Here is a 27,851-nt window from a genome sequence, read left to right as displayed (position 1 = left end):
AAAAATGTTCATCATCACTAGCCATCAGGGAGATTCAAATTATAACCACATTGAGATACCACCTTACACCAGTTAGAATGGCCAAAATTAGCAAGACAGGAAACAAAGTGTGTTGGAGAGGATGTGGAGAAAGGGGAACCCTCTTACACTGTTGGTGGGAATGCAAGTTGGTGCAGCCTCTTTGGAGAACAGTGTGGAGATTCCTCAAGAAATTAAAAATAGAGCTTCCCTATGACCCTGCAATTGCACTACTGGGTATTTACCCCAAAGATACAGATGAAGTGAAAAGAAGGGCCATCTGTACCCCAATGTTTATAGAAGCAATGGCCACAGTCATCAAACTGTGGAAAGAACCAAGATGCCCCTCAACAGATGAAAGGATAAGGAAGATGTGGTCCATATACACTATGGAGTATTATGCCTCCATCAGAAAGGATGAATACCCAACTTTTGTATCAACATGGATGGGACTGGAAGAGATTATGCTGAGTGAAATAAGTCAAGCAGAGAGAGTCAATTATCATATGGTTTCACTTATTTGTGGAGCATAACAAATAACATGGAGGATAGAGGGAGATGGAGAGGAGAAGGGAGTTGAGGGAAATTGGAAGGGGAGATGAACCATGAAAGACTATGGACACTGAAAAACAATCTGAGGGTTTTGAAGGGGTTGGGGGTGGGAGGTTGGGGGAAGCAGGTGGTGGGTATTGGAGAGGGCATGGATTGCATGGAGCACTGGGTGTGGTGCATAAACAATGAATTCTGTTACGCTGAAAAGATTTTTAAAAAATAATTGCAGGTTTATGCATAATGGTAAAAAACTTAAAACAACTCAAATATTCATCAATAAGTAAATGGATGAACAAGTTATGGTATATTCATACAATGGGATGTTATTTTTCAGGAGTCAAAAGGTAAAAGGTAATAAGCTACTTTTATATGCCACCAGATGGCAAGATGTCTTGCTACAAAAATCATTTTGCTAAGTGACAGAAGCAAAGCACAAAAGGATACACAATGCATGATTCGATTTACGTCAAACCTAGAAAAGACAAATCTCATCTAGAGAGAGAGAAAGCAGATCAGTAGTTCTAAGAGCCTGAAGTGGGGGTTGAGAGTGCGGGGTAGTTCGCTGAAAAGATGTAGAAGGGGAAATTTGGGTCATGAAAATATTCTAGATCTTGACTGTGGTGGTAACAATATAAATGTATCTATTTGTCAAAACTTATTGACCTGTATACTTAAGATGGATACATTTTGTGTAAATACAACTCAATTAAGTTGATTAATTGAGCAATAATAATTTCACTTCTAGGAATCTACCCTATGGAAATAATCTGAAATGCAAACAAAGGTTAATACTGGATGGTGTTCATAACAATGAAAACTGAAAACATCCTGTATCCTAGATTAGAGAGTCATTACAGAAAGTCAGATAAATTGTGGCATATCTTCTCAGTGGCATAGAGTAATCATAATGGTGTTTATAAGGAGTATATGATAACATCTAGACATATTTCTACCATTGTGTTAAGTGCAAAGAAACAGCATTCAGAAATTAAATACCCAGTATGTTTTCAGTGATATAAAAAGTTAAGTGTTTTCTTAAATAACATGAAAGCAAAAGAATATAGCAGTAATATTACTTTTTTTCTAGTTTTCTGTCTTTAAAATATTTTCTTTAATGATGCTATATTACCCTCATAATGAAGAAAATGGAAAGGAAGATATTACTAGTGAAAAAAAACAAGCTATGATTTCAGAAAATGTGATATGTTAAAAGATTCGAACGTTCTAGTCCTCAGTAACAAGTATTGGAAAATGGGCGTCAGTTGGTAACAACACATCAGTATTTCTGTAGAGATGTCTAAGGAAGAGGATGTTCTGACTATTGTGACAACCCCCAATTATCTCGGTAGCACTGTCCTATTCCTAGATTAGGGAAAGCATACAAAGTAATAATTCATTGACATAACGATCTTTTCGACAATGCTTAACTCCCTACTTCTGAGACACTAAGAAATTTTGTGAGCTTTCATTTGCCTCTTGAGTGAGCCTCCTCAGGAGGAACAGGTGCCTGGTAATAGGTGGATGGCCCAAATAATAGACCAGGGCTATGAACCACTGTGAATGAATGAACTGTCAGCCTCAGAGTTGCATCCACACTTTTATCAGAGCAAGGCAGTTAGTTATACAGAGATAGATCCCTCCTGGCAAGATATATTCAGGGCACTGAATGAGAAGAACATGCAGCCAAGAATACTTTATCCAGCAAGACTGACATTCAAAATGGATGGAGAGATAAAGAGTTTCCAAGACCGGCAAGGCTTAAAAGACTATGCAACCTTTTGTCTGTACTGTTATTTGCAAATATCTTCTCCCATTCCGTGGGTTGCCTCTTTGTTTTTTTGACTGTTTCCTTTGCTGTGCAGAAGCTTTTGATTTTGATGAAGTCCCAAAAGTTTATTTTCGCTTTTGTTTCCTTTGCCTTTGGAGACGTATCTTGAAAGAAGTTGCTGTGGCTGATATCAAAGAGATTACTGCCTATGTTCTCTTCTAAGATTCTGATGGATTCCTGTCTCACGTTGAGGTCTTTTATCCATTTTGAGTTGATCTTTGTGTACGGTGTAAGAGAATGGTCGAGTTTCATTCTTCTACATATAGCTGTCCAGTTTTCCCAACACCATTTATTGAAGACACTGTCTTTTTTCCACTGTATATTTTTTCCTGTTTTGTCAAAGATTAATTGACCATAGAGTTGAGGGTCCATATCTGGGCTCTCTACTCTGTTCCAGACAAAAGGTTGATATCCAGGATCTATAATGAACTCCTCAAACTCAACCCACACGAAACAGACAAACACATCAAAAAATGGGCAGAAGATATGAACAGACACTTCTCCAATCAAGACATACAAATGGCTATCAGACACATGAAAAAATGCTCATCATCATTAGCCCTCAGGGAGATTCAAATTAAAACCACATTGAGATATCACCTTACACCAGTTAGAATGGCCAAAATTAACAAAACAGGAAACAACATGTGTTGGAGAGGATGTGGAGAAAGGGGAACCCTCTTACACTGTTGGTGGGAATGCAAGTTGGTGCAGCCTCTTTGGAGAACAGTGTGGAGATTCCTCAAGAAATTAAAAATAGAGCTTCCCTATGACCCTGCAATTGCACTCCTGGGTATTTACCCCAAAGACACAGATGTCGTGAAAAGAAGGGCCATCTGTACCCCAATGTTTATAGCAGCAATGGCCACAGTCGCCAAACTACGGAAAGAACCAAGATGCCCTTCAACGGATGAATGGATAAGGAAGATGTGGTCCATATACACTATGGAGTATTATGCCTCCATCAGAAAGGATGAATACCCAACTTTTGTAGCAACATGGATGGGACTGGAAGAGATTATGCTGAGTGAAATAAGTCAAGCAGAGAGAGTCAATTATCATATGGTTTCACTTATTTGTGGAGCATAACAAATACCATGGAGGACAAGGGGCGTTAGAGAGGAGTAGGGAATTTGGGTAAATTGGAAGGGGAGGTGAACCATGAGAGACTATGGACTCTGAAAAACAGTCTGAGGGGTTTGAGGTGGCGGGGGTTTGGGAGGTTGGGGTACCAGGTGGTGGGTATTATAGAGGGCACGGCTTGCATGGAGCACTGGGTGTGGTGAAAAAATAATAAATAATGTTTTTCTGAAAATAAATAAATTGGAGAAAAAAAAAAAAAGACTATGCAACCACCAAGCCGATACTGCAGGAAATATTAAGGGGGCTTCTTTAAAGGAGGAAAAAGCCCAAGAATAGCATTGAACAGAAAGATAGAGACAATCTACAGAAAGAAAGCCTTTAAAGGTAACACGATGTCAATAAAAATGTATCTATCAATAATCACCCTCAATGTGAATGGCCTAAATGCGCCCATAAAACACTGGATAAAATGACAGGACTCATCCATATGTTGTCTACAAGAGACCCATTTTGAACCTAAAGATACACCCAGACTGATAGTGAAGGGATGGAGAAGCATCTTTCATGCCAATGGGCCTCAAAAGAAGGCTGGGGTAGCGATTCTCATATCAGACAAATTAGATTTTAAACTAAAGACTGTAGTCAGAGATCCAGAAGGACACTACATCATTCTTAAAGGGACTATCCACCAAGATGATCTAACAATTGTAAATATCTATGCCCCCAATATGGGAGCAGCCAATTACATAAGAAAACTGTTAATCAAGATAAAGAGTCATATTGATATGAATACACTAATCGTTGGAGATCTTAACACGCCTCTCTCAGAAATAGACAGATCATCGAAGCAGAAAATCAATAAAGAAACAAGGGAATTGAATGACACATTGGACCAGATGGACCTCATAGATATATACAGAGCATTCCACCCTAAAACAACAGAATACTCATTCTTCTCAAGTGCACATGGAACCTCCTGGCTGAATCCATAACATCACGTTGCTGAACCTACAAAGCTGGGGGCCCATACATTGTTCTATAGTAATTACAGTGTTATATAAGGAGCAGGCAAAAATTGCAAAAGTTCTCCCAACACCATTGCTCTATAACAGTACCAGAAACAGGTTTAGAAACAGATTATTCCAATTATATCCTGAGCTGTGATTTTTCTGCTTGCTGTATGGAGATTCTAGAACATTCATACTCACCAATGCTTTGTCCATCATCCCAGAATATCTGGCCTTCAGCTTTCCCATTGTCATCCAAAGCAACAATCAATCCCATAAATTTTTGTCGACTTTGAAAAAAAAGGAGTTATTTTTCTCTAGATTATAAATTGTAAGAGTGAAGGACAGTTTCTGTTGAAAATATTACTCATCCAGAACCAAAAAAATGCAATAAAAATGCACATAAAGTTCTAAAAATAGGTAAATTAAAATGTATCTTCTTTATAAAAGAGCTTATTGCATGCCTCTTAAATATTAAGGTTTCCTGGATGGTTTAAAACAGAATTTTATTTTCAAAAATTATACACAAAAATGTCTACTATATAACACAGCAAAATGTATAAATACCATTAAGGCTGAGCTGTACTTAGATAATTATCTTTCAAAATATATTTGCAACTAGAAATGGATTCCATCTCAAAGGATGTATGTGCAAACCAATTTTAATCAAGTGTAGTCATATTTAAATTATTTTATGTAATGAAAGACTATTCGTTTGGAATTTTGAGGTGGTTTCTTTATATATAGTAGGGACTCATAAATAACTATGATAAGTAAATATGAAATATGTTTAATCAATGTCCTTTAATTTTAATATACCTCAAGATATTTAATTTTTTAAGGATCTAATTTTTAATAATTAACATGAAATTATCAGGCATGATCTTCTTGTGGATTAATAATATAGACACTTAAAAAAATCAAATAAACATACTTACTTACATATGTATTATAAGTAATATATTAAGATATGAATTCCTTAGGAAGAAAACCACAAAACGACCCTTCAGTAGCTTCCAGACTGCTACAGAATAAAACACAAGGTCTTGCTCTGGCATTTACACCCTCCATGACCTGATCTTAGCCTGCTTGAACTTTATTTCATCCCTCTTCCTCTCTACTTTCCAATTAAACTGACTGGTTTACTATGCCCCAAACCAAACTCATTTTTCACCTTTAGCTCTTTAATACTCCGAGAATATTTCTTTCCCTGCCTTCATATATTCAAATCCTATTTATTATTCAAGACTCAGCTCAAAGCTCTCCTTCACATGAACTCATGCCTTACACCACAAGGCTAAGTTAACTTCTTTCCTTTTGAATGGTTATAGTTCTTTTTATGTGTGTCTCTCTTGACATAACATGTTCCCTTTAATTTAGTACCTAAACACAAATATAAATATATAAATATAAATGTATAAATATTTATATTTCTATAAAATCTATCCCAAGTTGACCAAAGTAGACCTGGAAATAAGCACTAAATCCTCCTTGGATAGCCATCACAAATCAAGGAGCTCATAATATCCCCAACATTTTTAATAGTGTGGGAAGGGGTAAATGCTACTGCCCTCAAGAAAATTTTTGCCCCAGGGGTAACAGAGTAGCTCAGTTGATTAAGCATAGGGCTTTTGATTTTGGCTCAGGTTGTGATCTCAGGGTGGTGAGATCGATCCCTCTTACTTGGCGCTCAACATGGAGTCTGCTTAAGATTCTCTCCCTCTACCTCTGCCCTTCCCCCAACCCCACTCTTCCACCCCCACATGCATGCTCGCTCTCTAAAATAATAAGTAAAATAAAATAAAATAAAAATTAAAGAAAATCTTTGCCCCAGGCCTTGGACACAGCTATAGATAAAAGATCTCCCCAAGACTGACTTCATGAATGCATTCTCCCCCAGATCCCAGTCAAAAGGCACTTATGGAATCGAATCAATAGGAGGGTTTGTAGTTGTATTTATTTATCCACAGAGCTTTGGTGAAGGTGGGCAGCTCCCTGAGAGGCTGCCTCATTATGACAAAGCGTGGCCATCCAGCTTTGTCCTCACCTGGCTTGAGTGTTCATCGCGGGCTCTTGCCAAGGCAGGATGTAGCCTCCTCTGATGTGAAGGTTGATGTGGTCAAGGGGTGCGTCCAGGATTTTCCACTCACCTGTCGACACATTGCCAGATTCCTAGGAGACAGAATATAGGCAAGGAGGGATGACGATAAAGAGAAGAAAGGAACAGATGCATGCTTTAGTACAAGTCTTTCTAAGGAAGCATGTTTGAGAGTCAGCAAGAAACAGTAAGTCAAAGGAAAAAAATCTCTGATTTCAGCTTTCTTAAAAACTCTAGAAATCTAGCCTTTTCTCTGTGTTCTCCAGAGAAGTAGGAGTGAGGGGAGAGAAAAGTCAATGTATGGGTGTCAGATTTTACCTAATTATTCTTTTGTGGATAATTTTGTTTAAGCAAACCTTGCTTGGCTGAAAGGTTGAAAATTACTGCCTTAGAAATTATGTGCCTGAAAGACAGAAGAAAGTGCTGGCCTCCCCTCTAGGCAGCACGGACCAGTCTGGTTCTTCACAAAATATGTGAGTTCTTACCGTGCTGTAGTCATACCAATGGGCTTTGGGAAAATAAGCAAGAATCGCAAAAGTATTCTGAAAGATAAAAATGACACATTATGCATATTCCAATAATGTAATTAATAAAAATCTTTCTCTAGAATTAAGATAAAAATGGGAATTTTATTAATGATTTTAAGAGTTTGGGAAGTTTTTAAAAAATTTTTTAAGATTATTTTAAGACTTTATTTATTTGAGAAAGAGAGAGCACAGAGGGAGAGGGAGAGGTAGAAACAGGCTCCATGCTGAGCAGAGAGCCCAACACAAGGCTTGATGCCAGGACCCTGATGTCATGACCCCAGCCAAAGGCAGACACTTAATCCACTGAGCCACCAGGTGTCCTGAGTTTAGGAAGTTTAATTGAAAAAGATCTGAGAAGGGGTTCCTGGATGGCTCAGTGGGTTAAGCCTCTGCCTTTAGCTCAGGTCATGACCCCAGGGTCCTGGGATTGAGCCCCACATTGGGCTCTCTGCTCAGCAGGGATCCTGCTTCCCACTCTCTCTCTGCCTGCTGCTCTGCCTCCTTGTGATCTGACTCTGTCAAATAAATAAGTAAAATCTTAAAAGAAAATCTGAGAAAATTCTTCAAACATAGAGAAAACTTTTTTTTTTAAAGGTTAACTTTATAAAGATGTGGGGTAACAAGATACTAAAATGAGAAATCATTTGGGGTTGTGAAGTTTTCATTAATGGGGATTTTGGGAAAAAAAAAAAAAGATCTCCCTTACATGTTCTAGAAAGATATTTGCTGGAAAAGAGCAAGTGGGACAAGATGATCTTTAAAACACTCTTCTTGTACTTGAGATTATGTTACTGAGGGTTTCTAATCTATGACAAAAAAAAAAAAAAAAAAAAAAAACAACTCACATTTTCCAGCACAGGGCTGATTAAGAGGGCAGGACCCAACATGAACTGACGGTCTATATCCCACGTTTCGTTGTCATTCGTAAACCTTAAAAAAAAAAAAGAAGTATGAAATACCCATGAAACTGTTAGGACTGCTGCAGAGTGCTCTCCCCAAGACATGGCCAGAAGCTAGGCTTGCGGGAAACAGGCTGTACTCACTCATGGAAAAGGGGTCGGACGACAGTGCTGCCCTCAACATGAGCTTTATGCATCAAAGTGTAGAGGTAGGGCAGCAGGGTGTATCTGGTCTGAAGGACTTTTCTGGAGAACATCTCAAACGTTGAATTCCAGGCCACAGGATCTTGTCTCTAAAGAGATACAGGAACATGGGGGAGACACTTCTTTATGCTATGCTAACACTATCAGAAAAAGGTCAGCAGGCGCTTATCCCAGGCACCAGTGACACAGATCCCTCCCTTCATTTCTGTCCCATCCTCTCTCTTGCCCCTGCTGTCTGACTGAACTAGTGCTGCTTCCTTCCCACTCTTTATCACAGACTCCTAAGTCCCCTGCACAGGGCTGGAGAGACGGGGCTCTCTGCAGCACTGACAGAGCTTGGATGGATCTGAGTAAAATAAAAATTCTCCAAGGAAAAAGAGCTTCTTTTAGTTTAGCTCCACAGGGAGCTACAAACCCTGCTGTCCTCATAGGCACGCATCCCTCAAGACATGAGCAAAAGTGTTTTCTTGAGAATTGCTTATAACTCTGGGGTTTTGAACTCTGTGGGTTTCCTAAGAAATGGAGGGTCTGATTTTTATGATTTTTCCTCAACAAAGGAGGATGCTTCTTTTGAGGGTAAAGAAGAAGTGATTTGAGCACCAGCCGCCGCCTCACCCTGGTCCCGATGGTGTTGTGGTTTCTGGAAAAGGGATAAAAGGCCCCCAGTTGCATCCAGCGAACACACATCTCATATTCAGCATTTCCAAAGAAGCCACAAATATCTGCTCCTGTCTGAGAAGATGCAAAATCAGAACATGAGGTGGGACTTTTGTAGGTTGCAGACACGCTGGAATATGACTAATTAATAATGGCCCCGATGTAACTTACATATGATATTCCAAAGAGACTGAACTCCATCATGCCTGCAACGAGAAGACACAGCTGTGTTGGACACAGCAGCCCTTTCAGAGGGTAGTTTTGCCCTGTCTCTTCCATACCCTGCTTCGAAGCCCTGGGTCAACAATGATGAAAATATCAAACGATGGGTAGAGACTCAAACTCATACCCACGGAGAAGTCAGCTCCTGCTGCTTTCGCTGCCCATGTGAAGGATAGGCAGACATAACCAGTGTCTCTGGCAGGACACACCCCAGCCCGCTCCCTGCCAGCAGGGGGCCCCTGGGGGGAAGCCCACACACCGATGATGGATTTCCTTAGCTGGTCCCACGCGGCTGTGTTGTCGCCCAGCCAGTGGCCTCCCCAGCGGCCAGAAGAGGGGAACGTGGAGCGCGTGATGACGACCCCTCGCTTTCCTGTCACTTCCTGCACAGCTCTGGTTGGAAGGGAACAAGGAAGTGAATTGGGCGTGAATTCGAGGATGGAACAGCTGTGGGACTTCATTACAGAGAGCCGCTCCAGTCTGAAATATGGGGTGGCAATGGTTTTCCATTTGGGGCCCAAAGGCGTCTTCCCTGGAAGCATCTGCTATTTAAAGGTGATCCCAAGAGTTACAGCAGGACAACTGGAATCCATCATCCCCTAAATGTGGATTTTCTTTCTTTAAAAAAAAAAAAATAACAAATTACCTAGTTGCCTACATCGAGGTGGCAGGAAGGAACTGGGTGAGGTGTGAGGCAGGTGTTTACAGAGCAATTGCTCTAACCAGGTATTAGCCTGGTCATTCCCGTATATATCACCTCACAACCTCCTGAGAAGGTCTCCTTGGCCTCCTTTCCTGTTACAAAACTGAGGCTCGGAGAAGTTGGACAACATATCAGAGGACATTTAAAGAGCAAGGAGGCAGATCCAGGATCCAAATAAGAGTATATATGACTATAGCTATTTGGTAATTCTCTCTGTGCTATCCTCACAAAGTGGGATACACTTGGCACACAAGGACAAATATACACAAAGGATGTTCAAATACCTCCCTACGGAAGGTGGATCTTCTGCCTGCAGCTTCAGTAAGAAAATAAAAACAACACATGGCAGGAAAATCAATGGAACAAAAAGAGAAAGGCTATTAACAGATCCTAGTACATAATTTAATTCACATATTTGCTGAAGAAAGCATTACAAATCAATAGACACAGATGAATTATTCAGTAAACGATGTTAGGGAAAGGGGCTCGCTACTGTGGCAGAGATTAATCCATTGGGTCACTTCCAATATTTCACACCAGCATAAATCCCCACCTGGATGGATACACACTTAGACACATCCACACACACGTCTGACTGAGAGGTAATGATGGCCTGAAATAAGGCAGGGATGGAGAAGAAGGGTAGATGGGAGGCAAAGAGCTTTGTCACTGACCATTTCAGAACTCTAGAAATTAACCAGCTCTGGAAAGCAATGGAAATGGTCTATCCAAGAAAAATTACTCAATCTCAGCAGGACAGTGAGGTCTGTGGGCTTTGAACTTGGGCTGTTACCAGCTGACCCCATCCCTTGTTCAGTGGCTCCAACAGCCAGCAGCGCAGCAGCAGCCTCACAGGTCTGATCTCTTTGGGTGCTCTGTGAAAAGCACCAGCCCCTGAACATAACTGATACTTTTGTTCTAGCTTCCAACCCTCTGGATGATCTCTATTTCCAAGACTCAGTGGCCAGAGCCTGGAATTCCCAAAACAGTAACAATTTTCTGGCACCATCATAGGTATTCAGGCTGGGGTTCAGTTGAGACAAAGCTCAGCTGTTCTTAGAGTAAATTCTGGAGAAGCAGAACAATGGAGAATTTTGCAAAGATCCTACATATTCCTGAGGACTGAAAAGACAGCACATGCACAAGGCTCTGGGCATGCCCAACAAAGGCCATGAGAGGAGCAAGTTCCAGGGGCTTACTTCTGGCCATACCACAGGTCCTGAGTCAGCAGGAAAGGAAAGGTCTTAGAAACTACCTCAAGTTGAAGGTGTGGCTTTTCCTACTTGTCCCCTTGGCAAAGGGTGGATGACATAGAGGCCAGGAATCCAGGTGACCAGGAAAGCCTTAACATTCCCTTGAGCTTGACTAAATTTTAGGCAGGCTTCTTCCCTTTATTATTATTTTTTAAGTTTGTTTATTTGTTTGAGTAATCTCTACACCCAACATGGGACTCAAACTCATGACCCCAAGATCAAGGATTGCATGCTCTTGGGGTCCAGCCATCCTCTCTGGGAACACACTCACTCGTAGGTGGGTCTGGTCTGGGCCCATCCGTACAGGCTGTGAACGTCGTAGTGCCGCACCCGCGAGCCGTCTGGCAGGATCTGCTCACTCTCCATGCACAGGGTCTTGCTGCTCAGGCCCTTTTCCCTGGACTCCAAATCTGCGTGGAAAGGCAGAGTTACTTCCCAAACAACTTGCTGTGTTCATTCACGAGAAATGCTCTTTAGTTTTGCTGTTTCTCCATTTCACTCAACGACTTTGTTATCAGTTACCAGTTCCAATTTCAAGAATTATTTTGTCTACAAAATCAACATCTTTATAACTAATGAAGGGTAAAGACAGGGTGTGGAGCTGGGCAAGGCACGCTTCATTGTCCTCTGATATTTATAGAATGCAACCAGAGCCCACTTATCTGTACAATAAACTCCTTTGTTGTTATGACTGTTTCTTCCACTAGATGGTAACATTCTCAAGGGAATAGATCTTGTATCAATCAACTGTATCAAGAAGGTCTCTAAATTTTCTGATTCGTTAGCACTTGCCTGATACATAAATATTGGGGGAGGAAGGAGAAGGAAGGGAGAGGGAAGGAGGGAAGAAGGGAAGAGAGGAAGAAGGGAAGGAAGAGGGAAAGGGATGCAGGAGTTAGTGAGCCATGGACAGGCTAACTGTGACCCAAACATCAAGAAACTTAGATTACAGATTCTGTCCCACAAACTACTGGTTTGGTGTTTCTAAGAAGGTAAGTTGCTTCCTTCCCTGGGTTTCTGTAAGAACTCAACTTTCTGAGATACCTTTGATGGTAAGGTCCTATGATGCTCTATTCTGTTTGTACTACAGAACAACTAAGGCATGTCCTTCATGAAGTGTCTGTGGACATGGACAGAGAGAGAACAGAGCCCAAATTTTCATTCTCTAACCAAAATAGTCTGTGTTGGGGGCGGGGGGCACGGTTATTTAAAGTGTGAGCAATCAGTTCACAGCTACCAATGTAATCATCCATTGCTTGGTCTTTCATAATACATCATGTCATTATTTCTATGCCTGATCTGTAATTTACACTTGTTCAAGGTTGTTTTATTTGGGATTTTATGTCAGGTGTACAAGTATTTTCATTCTCCAAAATTAGGCTTCACTTTGATGAGAGAAGGAAAGCTTTCAGAGTTTTTGAGTAGGGGATTAATTTGATGAAGGAATCATTTACATACATGGCATATAGGGTGGATTATTAAGAATTTCATCGCTGCAGCCCCTGACGGATCCATCCACAAAGTTTGATGGCTCATTCATATCCTGCAATGAGTTAACAAGAAAGATTCTGTGATGTCAGAGACACTGTGATCTTGGCTGTGGAGGACACAGATTTCACGGAGATGAACACATCTTACTTAAGAACTCAGCTAATCACTTCATTGCCTCCGTTTACTCTAAGGCATTGACCCAGATGGACTCTAAGAACCCATGTTTATCTATGTAGAGGGTGAAACTCCTAGCTTACGTGGCATTTTTAAACTTGTGAGGATTATTTCATAGTAGCAAAAATATGGAGCTCATGCTGGATCTAGATCTAAGGAGATTCCTTGATACATCTCCCCACACAAGAAGCCCATTTTTGTTTTCCTATGTATGAATTACTCACTTTTTATCTGTGGCCCATGGTTGCTATTCTCTTCCCCTACTCTTTCTTAGTCCAATAGCTTGGACTGATTCTGACATCAGCAGAGACCAAACACAAGGACAAGTGTCTCGCTTTCTGCAGTAGATGCAGTCCTGAAGAGTTGTAGGTTAACCCAGAACCAAATCTGGAAATGAAATCATACTTGGAGTTTATTACTAAATTTAAGCAGTGGTGGTTCCTGAGGTGAGTGTTCACTGCCTGCTTTGTTAGTGGAAAAGTTAAGATTTTGTAAATTGAACTACTTTTAACAGGAAACACTAAGGGCAAAGGCAGGTGTTGGGAACCTATTTACTATTTTTTGAGTTTTTCAGCCATGTCTTCCCTCCCCCAGAACAAATATCCCAGAGTAATCATCTCCCTATTCCTCAGAGCTACACATGTTCTTCATTATCTGTTTTGCCTTGTTCAGGCTAATCTTCCAGGTGTCTGCTCTGCTCTACCTACACTGAGAATAACGGCCGGAAAAGCTCTAGGGCTTCCCATGGGCTTGTAGGTCTATCTCTGGGTGAATTATGACCTTCTTTCAGTGTAGCCCAGACCTGTGAAACCCTTGAGAGCTGGCCTAGAAAATGCTCAGGATTTCAGGCCACTGGACAGTGGGGAAGAAAATTGGAACACTGATAGGCTTCCTATCCCCAGACAGACACAAGTAGAAGAGCCTTTGGACACATGTCCCCACAGATATTTCATGAAGCCCTGCTCTTAAGCCCAACTGACATGTGTAAGCAATATCTGAACAGACCTTTGAAAATGAGTCTGTACCAGCACCGTGGTGAACACCTATTGTCTCTTGAATTCATGCCTTGCCAGCCCCTGCTCCACCCGGTATCACAGGATGGCCCCTCAGACTCCCCTAGTATTAACTTCTGAGTAGTTTGGCCAATGGGAGGCACTAGCCAGTGAATGGAGGTTGGGAGATAAGAGAAGCTGGGGTATTTGTCCCTCTCCCACTTTCTCTGGCAGCATCTCTAGTAGTGGTCCATCTCTTCCAAGGGCTCCAGCTTTTGCAGGCATGTTCCTGGGCAGATGCACAATCCTCTCTGTGTCTCTAGGGGTCCAGCACCTCAATTATACAAAAGTATTCCTCTCTCCCATTTCCCCAGCCTTAGCTCCCTCCTCTGTTTGTCTCTGCATTGCCTCTCCATGGTTTGACTCCTAACACTTCCAAAAAAGAACCACCAAGGGTGCACTTACAATCCATAGTCCATCAAACTTCAAGTTCTTCCCTGGCTTTTGGAAATCTTCATAGAGCTCTTTGATTTCCATCTTCCACCATGCGGCTGTACTATTACGTAAGAAGTCTGGAAAAGCAACGTTGGCTCTGTACAGCTGTAAGAGTAAATACATACTTTCAGGATGGGTCTTCACCTGTCCAGGAAGGGGAGTCTGGGGACCAGGAAGGGGCGAGGAGCAGGTACCTGTGCAAGGCACTGCCCCACTCAGGGTCTGAAACTAGTCTCAGCTCTGCTGTTGCTTATACAGAGTTTACTGTGAACACAAAGCTCAGAGAAGGCTGACTGCATTCTTTATTCTCCTAGAAGGACATTAGATAGTCTTAAACCCCCTTGAAACATGAGATCCGTTTAATGACCGGACCTTTAATCATATGAACTGGAAAATTAACTATCTGGGTCTAAATGATCAAACTTCAGATATGTAAATATTTTTTCTACTCTGACCAAATAAAGGAGACCAGTCATCCAGGGAAAAGTGACCTGCAGATTGAAGGGGTGGCTAGATGTCCAGGTTGATGTGACATCAAGTATGGATTTCAAAAACATCAACCCTTTTGAACTGGCTGGCATATTTTCTTATATGGGAACAATTCATTAAAAACCTAGTCTGTTCAACCATGAGAGACTATGGACTCTGAAAAACAATCTGAGGGGTTTGAAGTGGCGGGGGGGTGGGAGGTTGGGGTACCAGGTGGTGGGTATTATAGAGGACACAGCTTGCATGGAGCACTGGGTGTGGTGAAAAAATAATGAATACTATTTTTCTGAAAATAAATAAATTAGAAAAAAGAAACAAACATAAAAAAAAAAAACTAGTCTGTTCATAACCTCTCCAGTAAAAATATTCTGGATTTCAATTTATTATTTTTCAAGCACCATTGGATTTAAACTTGATACCAACTATTAAAGGCACACATGTGAAGATACTTCACTTGATTTCCTGCTACACATTTCCAGTTTAGTTGCTTATTGTGTTTTCTGTTCTGTCTGATTTCATTCTACCAAGAAATTACTGGTTGACAAGCATGCTCAGAGAGTTGTTTAACCAAATCCTGGGATAAAACTTATAAGTATCCAGATGTTTAGGGCAATGTGGACAGAAATCTGTACACAACTATACCTTAACCTGAGTTTCATGGTCAAGGGATGTATCCACATTCACATTGGGCAGTTCTGGCCAAGCCTAGAGAGAAAGAAGAAAAATTAAAACTTCTGAAAGGCATTGCATAAGGACCATGAGATGATTCACGTGTCAGACTCTAATGACATGCATCTCCATAAAATTCTTGGATTTCTTTGTCATTAATTAAATAGTAAAATCTGAATATATGAAATTCTGTTAGGAGAAAATAGAGTAGGGTCCTTTGACTCATTTCATAAGCTTTCAAAATCATTAAGTTAAAAAACAAAATAAGCTAAATCTATTTTAAATATATCTTCTGAACAATCACCTTTCAAATGACTATTCTGCTGTCTATCATAGACATATAACAAAATTCTCTCCAAAAGTAACAAATTTAAAACACAACTCTAAAGAACTAAGATTGATTTCATTCACAACCTATAAAATTAGCCTTAATATTCTTAGGTAGCATTAACACTTACTGGAGACTCCAAATATACATAGCATTAAAAACAATCCAGAGTTTCAACCAATCTCATCGATAACTAGAAGGGCATTAACTATATACGTTGATTAATCCATTCAGCAAATGCTTACTGATACTATATGATAGGCACTGTACTATAATTTGTATCTACTGAGATTTAAGTAAGAAATAGTCCTTGTTTTCTTTTTTTTAAAGATGTATTTATTTAAGAGAGAGAGAGAGACAGAGGAAAAGAGCATGAGCAGGAAGAGTGGCAGAGGGAGAAGGAATCCTCAAACAGACTCCTCATTGAGCAGGGAGCCTGACGCAGAGCTTGACCCCAGGACCCTAAGATTATGACCTGAGCCAAACCAAGAGTTGGACTCTCAACCCACTGAGTCACGCAGTCATCTCTAGTCCTTGGATTCCAAGAGTTCACAGATAAATGTGCGTGCTAAGTGGCATGCTATCCTCTCTGAAGATGCTAATATAGAAAATGGGAGAAATGAGCAGAGCTCAACTGGTCACTGAATGCTTCTATGAGAGTACATTTGAGTTGGTCTTGAAATGCAGATATTATCTGAGTAAGCTGAGAAGGCAATATCCAAAGGCACAGTAAGCAGAGCATGCACCTAAAACAGCAGGAAGCGTAGCACAGTTACAGAGCAGAGTCTGAATCCGGTGTAGGAGCTTTTGTCATCTGGGGTCAGGAAGTGCTCCTACAATCCTGTCGCTATAAAAGAAACAGATGAAGACTGAGAGTTCAACAGACACAGACTTCAGAGCCATTCCCAAAGGAATTCTTTAGGTTTGTTACATGACCAGCTGGAATACATAAAGGTTGGAGCATCAGAATATCTCCAGACAATAAAACAAAGCCCACTGATACTTTAGAGACTTAGACCTGTAACCTTGGTCTTATTAATCAGCATCAGGAAGAGTTCTACTCATTCATATTTATTAATTACCTAATATATTTTGCCAGGATTTATTGACAGCCTCTTTTAATCAAGACATTCTGGTGCTGATTAATTATGGGCATCTTCTCCCAAGGCTCACCTTTCCCCAGACAATGTCATTACTGTTGGGCCATTTGATGAACACATTGTTTTCCTTCCCTCTGGTGAATGGCTCATACTTGGTCTCGTTGCCAGAAATAACTGGGTCCTGCAATGAAAGGGTTTAAAACAGCAAACATGAGAAAAACAGCTCCAAGACAAAAAACAAAAACAGAATACCCATAGATAATTTGCTTTATGTCCATAAAATTCTTGAGGAATAAAGTATGCTGTTGGAAAACATTCCTGGAGATAAGCCAGGTTAATAAGACATTAACCTTCCACAAAGAAAGTCAACTTATTGTGCTCCTAGAGTATGGTATCAATACTCTTTAAGAACATGAAGCTTCTTTCTTCTGTTCTGTGTCCAAAGTGGCTTCCCTGTTTACCCCACCCCATACCTGCTTCAGTTACCCTGTATAAAAGTATCCTATTTCACAATTGTCATATAAATCACCACTATCTGAAATTATCTTTAATTTTTCTCATTTTTTGAAGTTTTTATTTAAATTCCAGTTAGTTAACAGGCAATGTAATGTTAGTCCAGTTGTACAATATAGTCATTCTTTAATGGTGATTTATTGGCTGTCTCTGATTGAATAAAATCCTGTAAAAAAAAGGACAATGTCTGATTCATTAATTTAGATCATACACACAAACACACACACACACACACACACACACACTTTTTAGAATGATTTTCAAAGACCCAGTATTTAATTAATACTTGAATGAATGAATGAACGAATGAATGAATAAAAGTCAGGAAATAATGTTCTATTTCTTGGAAGCTAGAAGGGAGGACCATTTGCAGGTAACTACTTCTGTGTTTATCAAAATACAGCCTCCAGAGCAAAATCATAAATTGGTGTTCTGAATCTTAGCTCAGTTGTTTGTGAGTTTAATTAAGAAGAAGTAAATCCCCTGAGCCTCAACACTGCTGAGTAATGATACAACTGAAGTGGCTTTTGAACCCCCTAAGGTAAATATGAGACTAGGATACAGTGATTCCCTCAGAGGCACAGCGTAGAACAATGAGGCTTTTGGATATTGCTGCTATATTCAGTGTTTCAGTCCATAGTTCTGACTCTAACCAAGGGAATTGTAGTAACAAATTACATCCCAGTGATGGTTATGAAAAATAAATATTGCTAAGTATCACCTTTGGAAAGCCATTTTTCATGTGTTCTGCCCTCCTTTGTTTATTCACTTTTTAAAACTTAAAAAAAATTACTATAGTCTCACAGGAAGTTGCAAAAAATATACAGGTCTTCATCTAGTTTCCCTCAATGGTACTATTTTAAAGCCATGAACACAGAAACAGATAATGGGATCTAATCTTCTAAATACCTACCAGAATGAGAATGAATCTCATGCCATTATTCTTCATTTGCTCAATCAAGAAGCTGAGGTTTTTGAAGCTGGAGCTCAGAGTGAAGTCCAGCTTCCGCTCCATGTAATCGATGTCTAAGTGTTGGACGTCCTACAGGAAGGAGCAAGCAAGGAGCTGGGGATCCTATGGCAGTACCCCTCAGAGGCAGTGCCTCTGCTGACCCAGCCCAGGCCCCTCCTAATTTGTCCAATCTACCCCCCCAAACACACACACTGAAGATTGAAATTGCTTTCTGATTCCTGCATACAGATCACCTGTCCCCATCCTTTTCCATCTGTTCCCCCAACTGGAATTGTCTCTCCTTTCCCTCCCTTGATTTGATTCTTTTCCACTCTTCAAATTTCAAATTGGTGAGCCTATCAAAACAAGTGCTAGTTGAATATTCAAGGGTAGAAAGCAGGACTTCCCTGAGAAACATATTTATTCCCCCCCTCCAGTAAACCTCATTGGATTTATTACATTTAGAACTATATTATTGTATAGCTTTTAGAATGTGTGTATTTCTGCCATTCTGTTCTACTGGATGGTCCTTGAGATGAGAATTTTGTCTTCCCTTTTCTCTAAATATTACCAACCCAGGCTTCTACATGTGAAAGTCACTCCATCTGGGGTTGGTGAGTAATGGCTAATGTGGTTAATACTCACTTGAAAAAAAGAGATACTCCTTTTTGGCCTGAAGAGGATAATCACCCATATTGCCTTAAGATTCTAGGTAAAACTTGATTGGGGAACAGAGACTTGTGCAAAAGCCAAAGCTTGGAAAAGAACAAACTGACATATAAACACTGATCACCTTGGGGCAGTAGATCTCTGGATTTTTTCATCTGTTAAGCTTCCTACTTTTTTCTACTTTACATTTAATACATATATGGTAGAGTAGTACATAAAAATAAAATACTTAAAGCCTGGGTGAATGTTTCAAATGATCTTGATGACAACATCCTAACACTTCACTTTATTCTCATCTTCCTGTTACCCTGTATAAAAGTAGAGAGTCCTCTAAACTCTCAGGAGGTGGACTGACAGCAGAGAAAGAGGCATGAGGGACAAAAAATTGATGATTACAGAGGAGGAAGGGTGTGCTCTCTGTGGGCTTCTGCTTGCTGGCAGCAATGGCCTACATTTCTCAGGGGTTATGAAGGGGACTAGGTTGCTGTTGTGTGATATGCATATGTGGGTATGTGTGATTCCCAGAGAGTGAAGACTTGATTTTAGCTACTTTCTTTCATACTGTCACTTTATACTCATCCTCTCTAAGAACTGTCCTTCTTTTGACAGAGTCTCACTTAGAAGTTCCCAAAGTCATGACTTAAGACTAGCCATGTCTACTGCAGGGCATTCTTGACAAAAGGCAACGAATGAGTAACAATATTGTTCAAACACACTGCCAACCACGGAAGAATTAAGGCAACTTTCAATTTTGAACCCTCGATTTAAGGGTGGCATGAAATAAATTTGGAAATCACTGTATTCCACACAAGACTGGCTCCGTAACTACATTTTCCTGTACTGAAGTAGTCATCAATAATTTCCCTGAAGACATTTTCAATCTATAATTAGGCACAAATTCCCATAACTAATTAAACCATGGGCTGAGTGGGGGATTCATACATAGGGAATCTGTGCCGCCATCATTGCCTCATACAATTGGGAGATCTCAGTATCATTCTGGTATCCATAGCGACTTAGCTGGAATCCCAAGGCCCAGTATGGAGTCATTGCTGGCCGACCAATCAACTAGAAGAAAAAAGAAAAATGGGTCCAGGACAACTTTGGAGGAAAGGGAAAAAAGACATACTTGAAGCAACCTGAGCACTTCTACTGAGCACTGTCTGATCTAAGAGGCCTTGCTCAAGAAAAATAAGAAAGTCAAATGAATATGGACTGATCATCAACATGCAGGATGACAGAAAATCTCCTATATTCTAGAGATTCTACTCTGGGAAGGCTAAGAACTCAGGGGTTGTTACTGATTAGATATTCTCAGGATGCTTAGCAAATAATTAAGAGACACATGGGTTATCTATATGCCTTTATAACTGTAACATTAGAACCTAATTTCAGGAAAGACAGCAATAATATAGTAGGAATACCCAAGGGACATAGAAACTAAAATCAACTATCTCAGTGATAAGAACATGGTAATAACCAATAAACATTTGATTGTTTATCAATGCATAGAGTGAATTCTAACCTTAGTGTATTGTTGAGTTACAAGCTCAGGGGTTGGCCCTAAAACCATATAAAAGTCCAAAATCCCTCCTGTGGTGCGGTATGTCAGGGCAGGAGTGGGCTGGAATGATACATCTGTTAAAAAAAAAAAAAAAAAAAAAGATAGACGACAAGGAGTCCTTGGAGCTATGCATCCCCTAGATAGGAAATCTGCCCTAAAATGTACTCTTTACTTTCTTCCTTTCATGCCCTCCTTCCCTGGAAGGTTTTCTCTTATGCTGTGGAATAGGTGGATTTGCAGGTACCCCAAACATAATCTTAATCTCAACATCTTGTATCGCTCTGTGAAAGGAAGTTAAACTGTCACAGTAAAAGGTCATGCAATTTAGTCAAAATTTTACCGCTAACACCTGGCCTAAAGCTCTTCAAAAATCTGGAAGGAAGGAAGGAAGGAAGGAAGGATGGATGGAAGGGAGGGAAAGTCAGTTTTATCCTATTTCCCTTGCCCTTGAATTTCTCTATTTCTACTGGTATTCCAGATCCCAGGAAAGTAGTCACAGCTGGTTATGTGCAGGGAATGTGCCTCTGTCTTACCCATGGCATTGCTGTTTAGCAGGAGCACCCCATGGGCACTGCCATCTTCCTCCAGTGCCATGTAGTAGGGGTGGACGCCATAGGAATTCTTCTTGTACTGGGAGAGTCATGGGGAACAGTAGGCAGTAATCAAAAAAAGAAATACCCAAAAAGCTGTTTCTACATCATAACACAAATAGCAAGCTCCTATTCAATATTGAAGATTCACCACAATGTCATGTTCTTTATGAAACCTTTCTTTCCACCCCAAATAAAAAAATCAAGTGCCCTCCCCCTCCATATGTAATATATACATATACATATTACACATATATGTATATACATGTGTAATACACATATAATATGTATTATATTATACACATATTATATATGCATATATACATATAATATATACATGTTACACATGTATGTATATATATAATACATATATAATATATATGTATGTATTATATATGCATATATAATATAATATATATAATTATATATATAATTATATATAATATAATATATTATATTACATTGTATTACATGTATAATATTACATGTATTATATGTTAAATATTATATATTTTAATATTACATTATATATTTATATAATATATATAATATATATAATATACATGTATATATAACATATGTATATATATTATATGTATATTATATGTATATATAATATATGTATTTATAATAAATACATATATAATATATGTATAATATAATGTATAATATGTATAATATAATATATACATATTATATATGTATTATAAATGTATATACATATATGTATGATATGTGTATATGATATATTATATTATATTATATATATTATATTATATATAATATATTATATTGTATATATTATACATGTATTATATATGTATATACATATATGTGTAATATGTATATATAATATATATTATATATAATACACATTATATATGTTAATTATGTATATACTATATGAGGGGGAGGGATATATAATATATATATTACCATTAATTCTGCATCTCTCTCTCTCTCACTAGCCTATAAACCTCTGGAGAACAGACAGCATTTTTTAAATAAGACATGTACCTGACACATAGAATATACTAAAGAAAAGTTTACAAAGTAAAATCCATAGTCCACAGGAAAAACATATGTTAGGGACAGAAGGAGCATAACCTGTGGCCCATTTTGTCTGAGAACAGAATTTATCAACACAGGGTGAAGCTCATTAATCGGCACTCTACACATACATATGGATTAAGATAAATTTATACGGAGAGAAACTGATCCATAGTCTTTTTCTTTTGTGCTTACTGCTGGGGGCTCATCACGAGCAAACATTCCCCACGTGGTCCAGCTCATATTTCTTCTGAAAGCTGTGTGCTCCGTCTCCCCAAAGCCATAGATGTACTGAGAGGGGAGGCGAGTAGAAATGGAGAGGAACATGTCGTTGAAGGTGAAGCCAGGCAGCTGAGAATCCCAACTGTAACACAAAAGCATACCTCCACATTGCCCTGATCATGGGCAGAGTAAGCAGGGGGCCTGTTTGGGAATTCTAGTGGCTTCTGAAGCCTTCTAAAAAATGCACAGCTGGAAGCAGGTTCAAATACTGTGAAATGACATAGCTTGTAACAAAGGCCATGACTCACTGCCAATGTTCTGCATTTGCCTTTTTATTCTGTGGTCTGCCAGGCTGAGAACTCCTTTTCTGGGCCATGGGCTCCTTGAAGGCAACGACTATGTCTCACTCATCTCTTTATCCCAGTGATCATTGGAGAACCAGTTTGAATACATGTATGAATCAATAAGCAAGGTCTAATCACGTTTCCCAAAAGAAAAGGGGGAAGCTCTTTGCATGAGTTCTCTAGATTGGTCAAAGGTCTTCTTAGCAAAGAAGGCAACTGACCAAAGTTAGACACTCAGTCAAAGAGAGACAAAAAGCTGTCTACATGTGCGCCCAGAGCTGATGGTTTTTACTTGGAAGGGGAACTTCAGCCCCAGGCAAAATCCTTCACTTCATTCCATTCAGCAGCAAGACAAGGGATGAGAAATGACAACTCTTTTAACATTTAACATTGGGAAAAGACTGTAAGTCTACAGCGCTGATAAAAGCAAAGATTGTAAGAAGCTGTTTCTCGTAGAAAACTTTCCCTCTCTCCCGAGTCTTCTGTTATTTTGTAATGAGGCTACATAGAGCTGATTTCTATCCTTGGCCATGCTTACTAAAAAGAGTTTTCTGTTCTACTCAACAAGAACAATGAGGAGAACATGCATTTTTCTTTTTTCTGAAATTGAGCAACCCTTATTTTAAGCCTTTGGTTAATTTTTCTTATTGAGTTAGTGACTAGTAGAAAATGGAGCAACTACTCCCGGTTTAACACACACATACACATACTTACATTGTCTCTGAGATTAATATTTTATGTGCATTAATTAGAACTATCATAATTAGGTCCAGAACCACTTTAATGAAAACCAAATAAATAGTGCTTACATCACAGTGCCAGAGCTTTTTCTTCGAATCTGGATCCCAAAAGGATTGTTTTGAATCTTGACGTCATACAGACGGTCTTCAGGGGAACCAACTGGAGAGGGAGGGATGTTCAGAGGCACGGGGACCTCGTATCTTTTGTTCGTGGAATCAAAGATCTAACAAGAAGAGAGAAGGAAACTTTCTGATGGTATAATCTTCGACCTAAAATCTCTCCTGCCAGTTCATATCATTCAGTTCCCATGTTTTGTGGCCAGTTTGAATCACATTGGGAGGCATCAAATATCCCAAAGCAAATGGATGTGATTTGCTACCTACAATGCCCGATATGGATCCCGAACTCCCAAATGCCTCAGAAACACCTATTCAGAAGCAGGGAGGGCACTTCCTCTAAATAATTTATGAATTCAGTATAATAGAATTTCACAGATAGAATGTGTGTGTGTGTGTTTGTGTGTGTGTGTGTGTTTATGAGCACATGAATATGTATGTGCACATAATAATGTAAGATTATGTTTGGACATGTATGTTTAGGTCAGAAATTAGAGAACTGAGTTTTTATATGTACTTGGATCTTATTGTTTGTGCTTTCAGATGCTTAAGACAAGTTTGGTCCAGAGTCCTGCTTCTTAAAATTGTGTTTCTCTGGGGCGCCTGGGTGGCCCAGTGGATTAAGCCACTGCCTTCTGCTCAGGTCATGATCTCAGTGTCCTGGGATGGAGCCCCGCATGGGCTCTCTGCTCAGCGGGGAGCCTGCTTCCCCTTCTCTCTCTGCCTAACTCTCTGCCTACTTGTGATCTCTCTGTGTCAAATAAATAAATAAAATCTTAAAAAAAAAAATTGTGTTTCTCAGACCCTGGTGGCTCGTCAGAAATGCAAAGTCTCAGGTCACCCTCCCCTTCATTTTCTGAATCTGAATCTTTATTTTCACAAGATCCCCAGAGTGATTCCTCCCACATACTGTGAAAAACAATGCTTAGAGCTGAGTTGTCCAAGATGACACGGGGTGAGACCCCGTGACCCCCCTGAATTCAAAGGCTGATCTCCTGAACTCAGGAAACTCCTAGAAGTTTCTGCCTAACTGTAACTTTATCTTTTAGAAACTAACTATGGGATTTCTGGACCAGGAAAAGAAACATTTGAGGAGAGGTCTGTGTAGATGAACCAGAAAGTGCAGGCACAGTTACCTCAGCTTCATTATAATGTTAAAACCCCCTTCTGATATTCTTCCCAAGCCCTAACAAAAGGAGCCGGTGAATCATGAGAGACTATGGACTCTGAAAAATAATCTGAGGGTTTTGAAGGGGTGGGAGGGTGGGAGGTTGGGTTCCAGGTGGTGGGTATTAGAGAGGGCACAGATTGCATGGAGCACTGGGTGTGGTGAAAAAATAATGAATACTGTTTTTCTGAAAATAAATAAATTGAAGAAAAAAAAAAAAAAGGAGCCGGCTTACCCCTGTTGGGGAGTCACCAGCTTTGGAAATCATTCCCTGAGATGTCCTTGTTGTAAACATAAAGATGACCTTGAGAGGCAGCTCCACCTGCTGTAGTCTTTGTCTCGAACTCACCCAGCAGGGGACCCACCAGACACTTGTGGCCGTTAAATGTTCGAAAGGTGCTAATCTGAATTGAGACTTGTTATAAGTGTAAACTATACACCAAAATTTGAAGAGTTAGTATGATTAAAAGATTCTAGGGGCACCTAGGTGGCTCAGTTGTTAAATGCCTGCCATCAGGCATGATCCTACGGTCCTGGGATCAAGCCCCGAATTCGTCTCCCTGCTCCGCAGGAAGTCTGCTTCGCCCTCTCCTGCTTGTGTTCCCTCTCTATCAAATAAATAAATAAAATCTTAAAAAAAATAGATTCTAAAATAGCTCAATAACTGTATTTGGATTACATGGTAAGGTAATATTTCAGCATGTTGGTTAAATAAAATCTTATTAAAATGAATTGCATTTGATCAAAATGCATCCTTAGGAGTGTGGCTATTAGGAAATATATGTGGTTCACATTGTACTTCCCTCAGAGCAGAGCTGTGGGTCTCCAAGTGTGGCCCCTTGACCCACCTCAGCATCAGAATCATGTGGAAACATGTTAGGGATGCAGACTCTCAGACTGGGAACTCTAGGGCGGAGGCCCAGCCATCTGAGCTTTAATTTAACAAGAATTGTGGGTGATTCTGGAGCTTTCTGAAGTTAAGAGCCACTGTTAGAGAAATAATTTTAACACTGGAAGTGAGTTAATGCCGCTCGTGTGAATTTCCCATGGAGCAGACACATTTTTCACAGGGCTAAGGGAGGGGTCCTTTGAGGACACTTAATGACTGAGCGCTTGGCAGTGCAGAACATTCACAATCCCGGTGGGTCCAAGATCACATCCTGGACCGGTACCTCTCTGGGCCATGGTGCCTTTGTCCATTAAATGATGGATTTGAACCAACAGTGTGTCAATGACTTTCATCCACATGGAGCTGTAAGAACTCTGTGTTGAGAATCAAAACCTGCACCACCTTGGAGATTACCTTGAACTGCAGCATGTATTCTGTGTGGTAGATCACGCTCAGCTGGAGGAAGCTGATTGTCGCAGAGAGAGAGCCAGAGGCAGTGGCTGCTCGGGCTGATTCAGGGGCCCCCAGGTGGGCAAGTTTTGTGGTGATGCCCGTAGGCAGGTACTGAATGTTACTGACGGCATAACTAGGGATGGTGTCGTAGTAACAGGTGGGCACTTTAGGAACAGTTGTGTTCTGGAACAAGAGAAGAAATTCCCCATCAGCCTCTAGCATCACACTTCGAGGGTCTGATTTCTAGAGAAGCTGGTTCACGCAAACTGAGTCTCTTACACCATGCCCATTTTTATGGCTTTAATTATGTTCCTCCCAAAGATGTGAAGTCTTACCCTGGTATCTGTGAAAGTGACCTTATTTGGAAATAGGGTCTTTACAGATGATCAGATTCAATGAGATCATTAGGATCGGTCTAATGCGATATGACCAGTGTCCTTATTAAAAGGGGAAATTTAGACACAGAGACAGACGTGCACCCAGTGAGATGCCCATGTGAGGATGAAGGCAGAGACTGGGGCAATGTTTTTATAAACCAAGCAAGACGAAAGAGTGCCAGAGAACCACCAGAACCTGGGAGAAAAGCATGGGACAGCCTCCCTCCCTTTCCTTAGAAGGAACCAACACTGCTGACAGCTTGATCTCAGACTTCTAGCTCCCAGAACGCTCACATAACAGATTTCTGTTGTTCTAAGTCACCTAGTTTGTGGCACTTTGTTACGACAGTACCAGCAAATGAATATATCCATTTAAAAAACACATGCTCTTTGGCTTCCTCTCCTGGGTAGGCAGGTAAGGGTAAGCAGGAAGCCTGATCTGGAGACTAGAATCCTCAGGCAGGGTTCTACTCCTGGTGTCCTCATTGCTGCCATTGTGACCTTGAGGTAATCTCTCTGACTTTCATTCTATATATCAAATGAAGAGAAAAAGTCTTACCAACTTACCTTCTGCATGGACTCTCTAATAGATGAAAAAAAAAAAAACCTCACTTAAAATACTCAATACACAATGCATACCCAATGCATTGTTGCTGTGTTAAAAATAAAAGTGGGGTTTTAAATGCTGTAGTTGGAGGAAAGAGAGAGCCAGAGTGGCAGTAAGTGTTTTCTGATTCCGGATATCTGAGGAAAACACGGTCTCCTCTCACCCGGAGTTGGCAAAATAATTTTTCAGTTGACAATAATGTCATTTTCTTTCTGAAGGATGATTGCTCTTCAACCCATCAATAGTTTGGAAGTGTTTTCTAGGTGTCTAATTATCCACGGGAAGTTTCTCGAACTTTCTGCTCACTGTGGTGGTGTGTTCCTGATCATTACCTCCCAAAGGCACCCCCGCTGCCGGCAACTCTCCTCAGACACCACAGGATCCTCAGGGTAGCAGTTGAATTTCTCCAGGTCACTGACTGTAAGTTTCCATTCGATGGAGAAATTCTGACCAAGTGCCAGTCCCTTGAGATCACTGATCTTCACCATCTGAGGAAGGAGAAAGGAGGCCACATGACAAACAAGGTGAGGTTGAGCCACCCAGCCAATGTCCTTCCCTGATGATCTGGATGGGAAGCTAGCCCTTCGTCCAACACCACTTCATCATGGGATATTTGGAATATTATTTTTTATCCTCTGGGTCTTTCAACCTTCCTCTCAGGAAAATGAACTTGGCTTATTCCTGACCTTTCTCACCTCATGGAGTCACTGTGGAATGTTGAATGGGAAGGGCTTTCATCATGTTAAGGATTACAGATCACAAGCAGGGCTCTCTGTAAGACTTGTTGCCCCCTGGGTGTGGTGCTCA

At 40.2% G+C, this 27,851-nt stretch overlaps 1 protein-coding gene across 1 annotated transcript in view; it reads right to left on the bottom strand.

Moving 5' to 3' along the window:
- LOC122905146 (probable maltase-glucoamylase 2) overlaps positions 1-27,851 on the bottom strand; it is an 89,595-nt gene that overhangs the window by 17,107 nt on the left and 44,637 nt on the right. Inside the window, exons 24-44 of the mRNA XM_044246741.1 lie at positions 27,377-27,532; positions 26,022-26,243; positions 23,503-23,657; positions 22,323-22,491; positions 21,021-21,117; positions 20,449-20,561; positions 19,866-19,991; positions 18,216-18,344; positions 16,863-16,970; positions 15,335-15,397; positions 14,174-14,308; positions 12,510-12,594; positions 11,323-11,461; positions 9,355-9,488; positions 9,045-9,079; positions 8,832-8,948; positions 8,157-8,305; positions 7,959-8,043; positions 7,072-7,128; positions 6,536-6,660; positions 4,690-4,778 (exon numbers count right to left, since the gene is read on the bottom strand). Of these exons, the coding sequence (XP_044102676.1) occupies positions 4,690-4,778; positions 6,536-6,660; positions 7,072-7,128; positions 7,959-8,043; positions 8,157-8,305; positions 8,832-8,948; positions 9,045-9,079; positions 9,355-9,488; positions 11,323-11,461; positions 12,510-12,594; positions 14,174-14,308; positions 15,335-15,397; positions 16,863-16,970; positions 18,216-18,344; positions 19,866-19,991; positions 20,449-20,561; positions 21,021-21,117; positions 22,323-22,491; positions 23,503-23,657; positions 26,022-26,243; positions 27,377-27,532 (2,488 nt within the window). The remainder of the gene's footprint in view (positions 1-4,689; positions 4,779-6,535; positions 6,661-7,071; positions 7,129-7,958; positions 8,044-8,156; positions 8,306-8,831; positions 8,949-9,044; positions 9,080-9,354; positions 9,489-11,322; positions 11,462-12,509; positions 12,595-14,173; positions 14,309-15,334; positions 15,398-16,862; positions 16,971-18,215; positions 18,345-19,865; positions 19,992-20,448; positions 20,562-21,020; positions 21,118-22,322; positions 22,492-23,502; positions 23,658-26,021; positions 26,244-27,376; positions 27,533-27,851) is intronic.

The sequence above is a fragment of the Neovison vison genome, chromosome 4 (genome assembly GCF_020171115.1).
Source record: "Neovison vison isolate M4711 chromosome 4, ASM_NN_V1, whole genome shotgun sequence".
Taxonomy (NCBI): Eukaryota; Metazoa; Chordata; class Mammalia; order Carnivora; family Mustelidae; genus Neogale; species Neogale vison.
The sequence above is the reverse complement of the archived record's forward strand: the minus strand, read 5'-3'. Positions and strand labels throughout refer to the sequence as shown.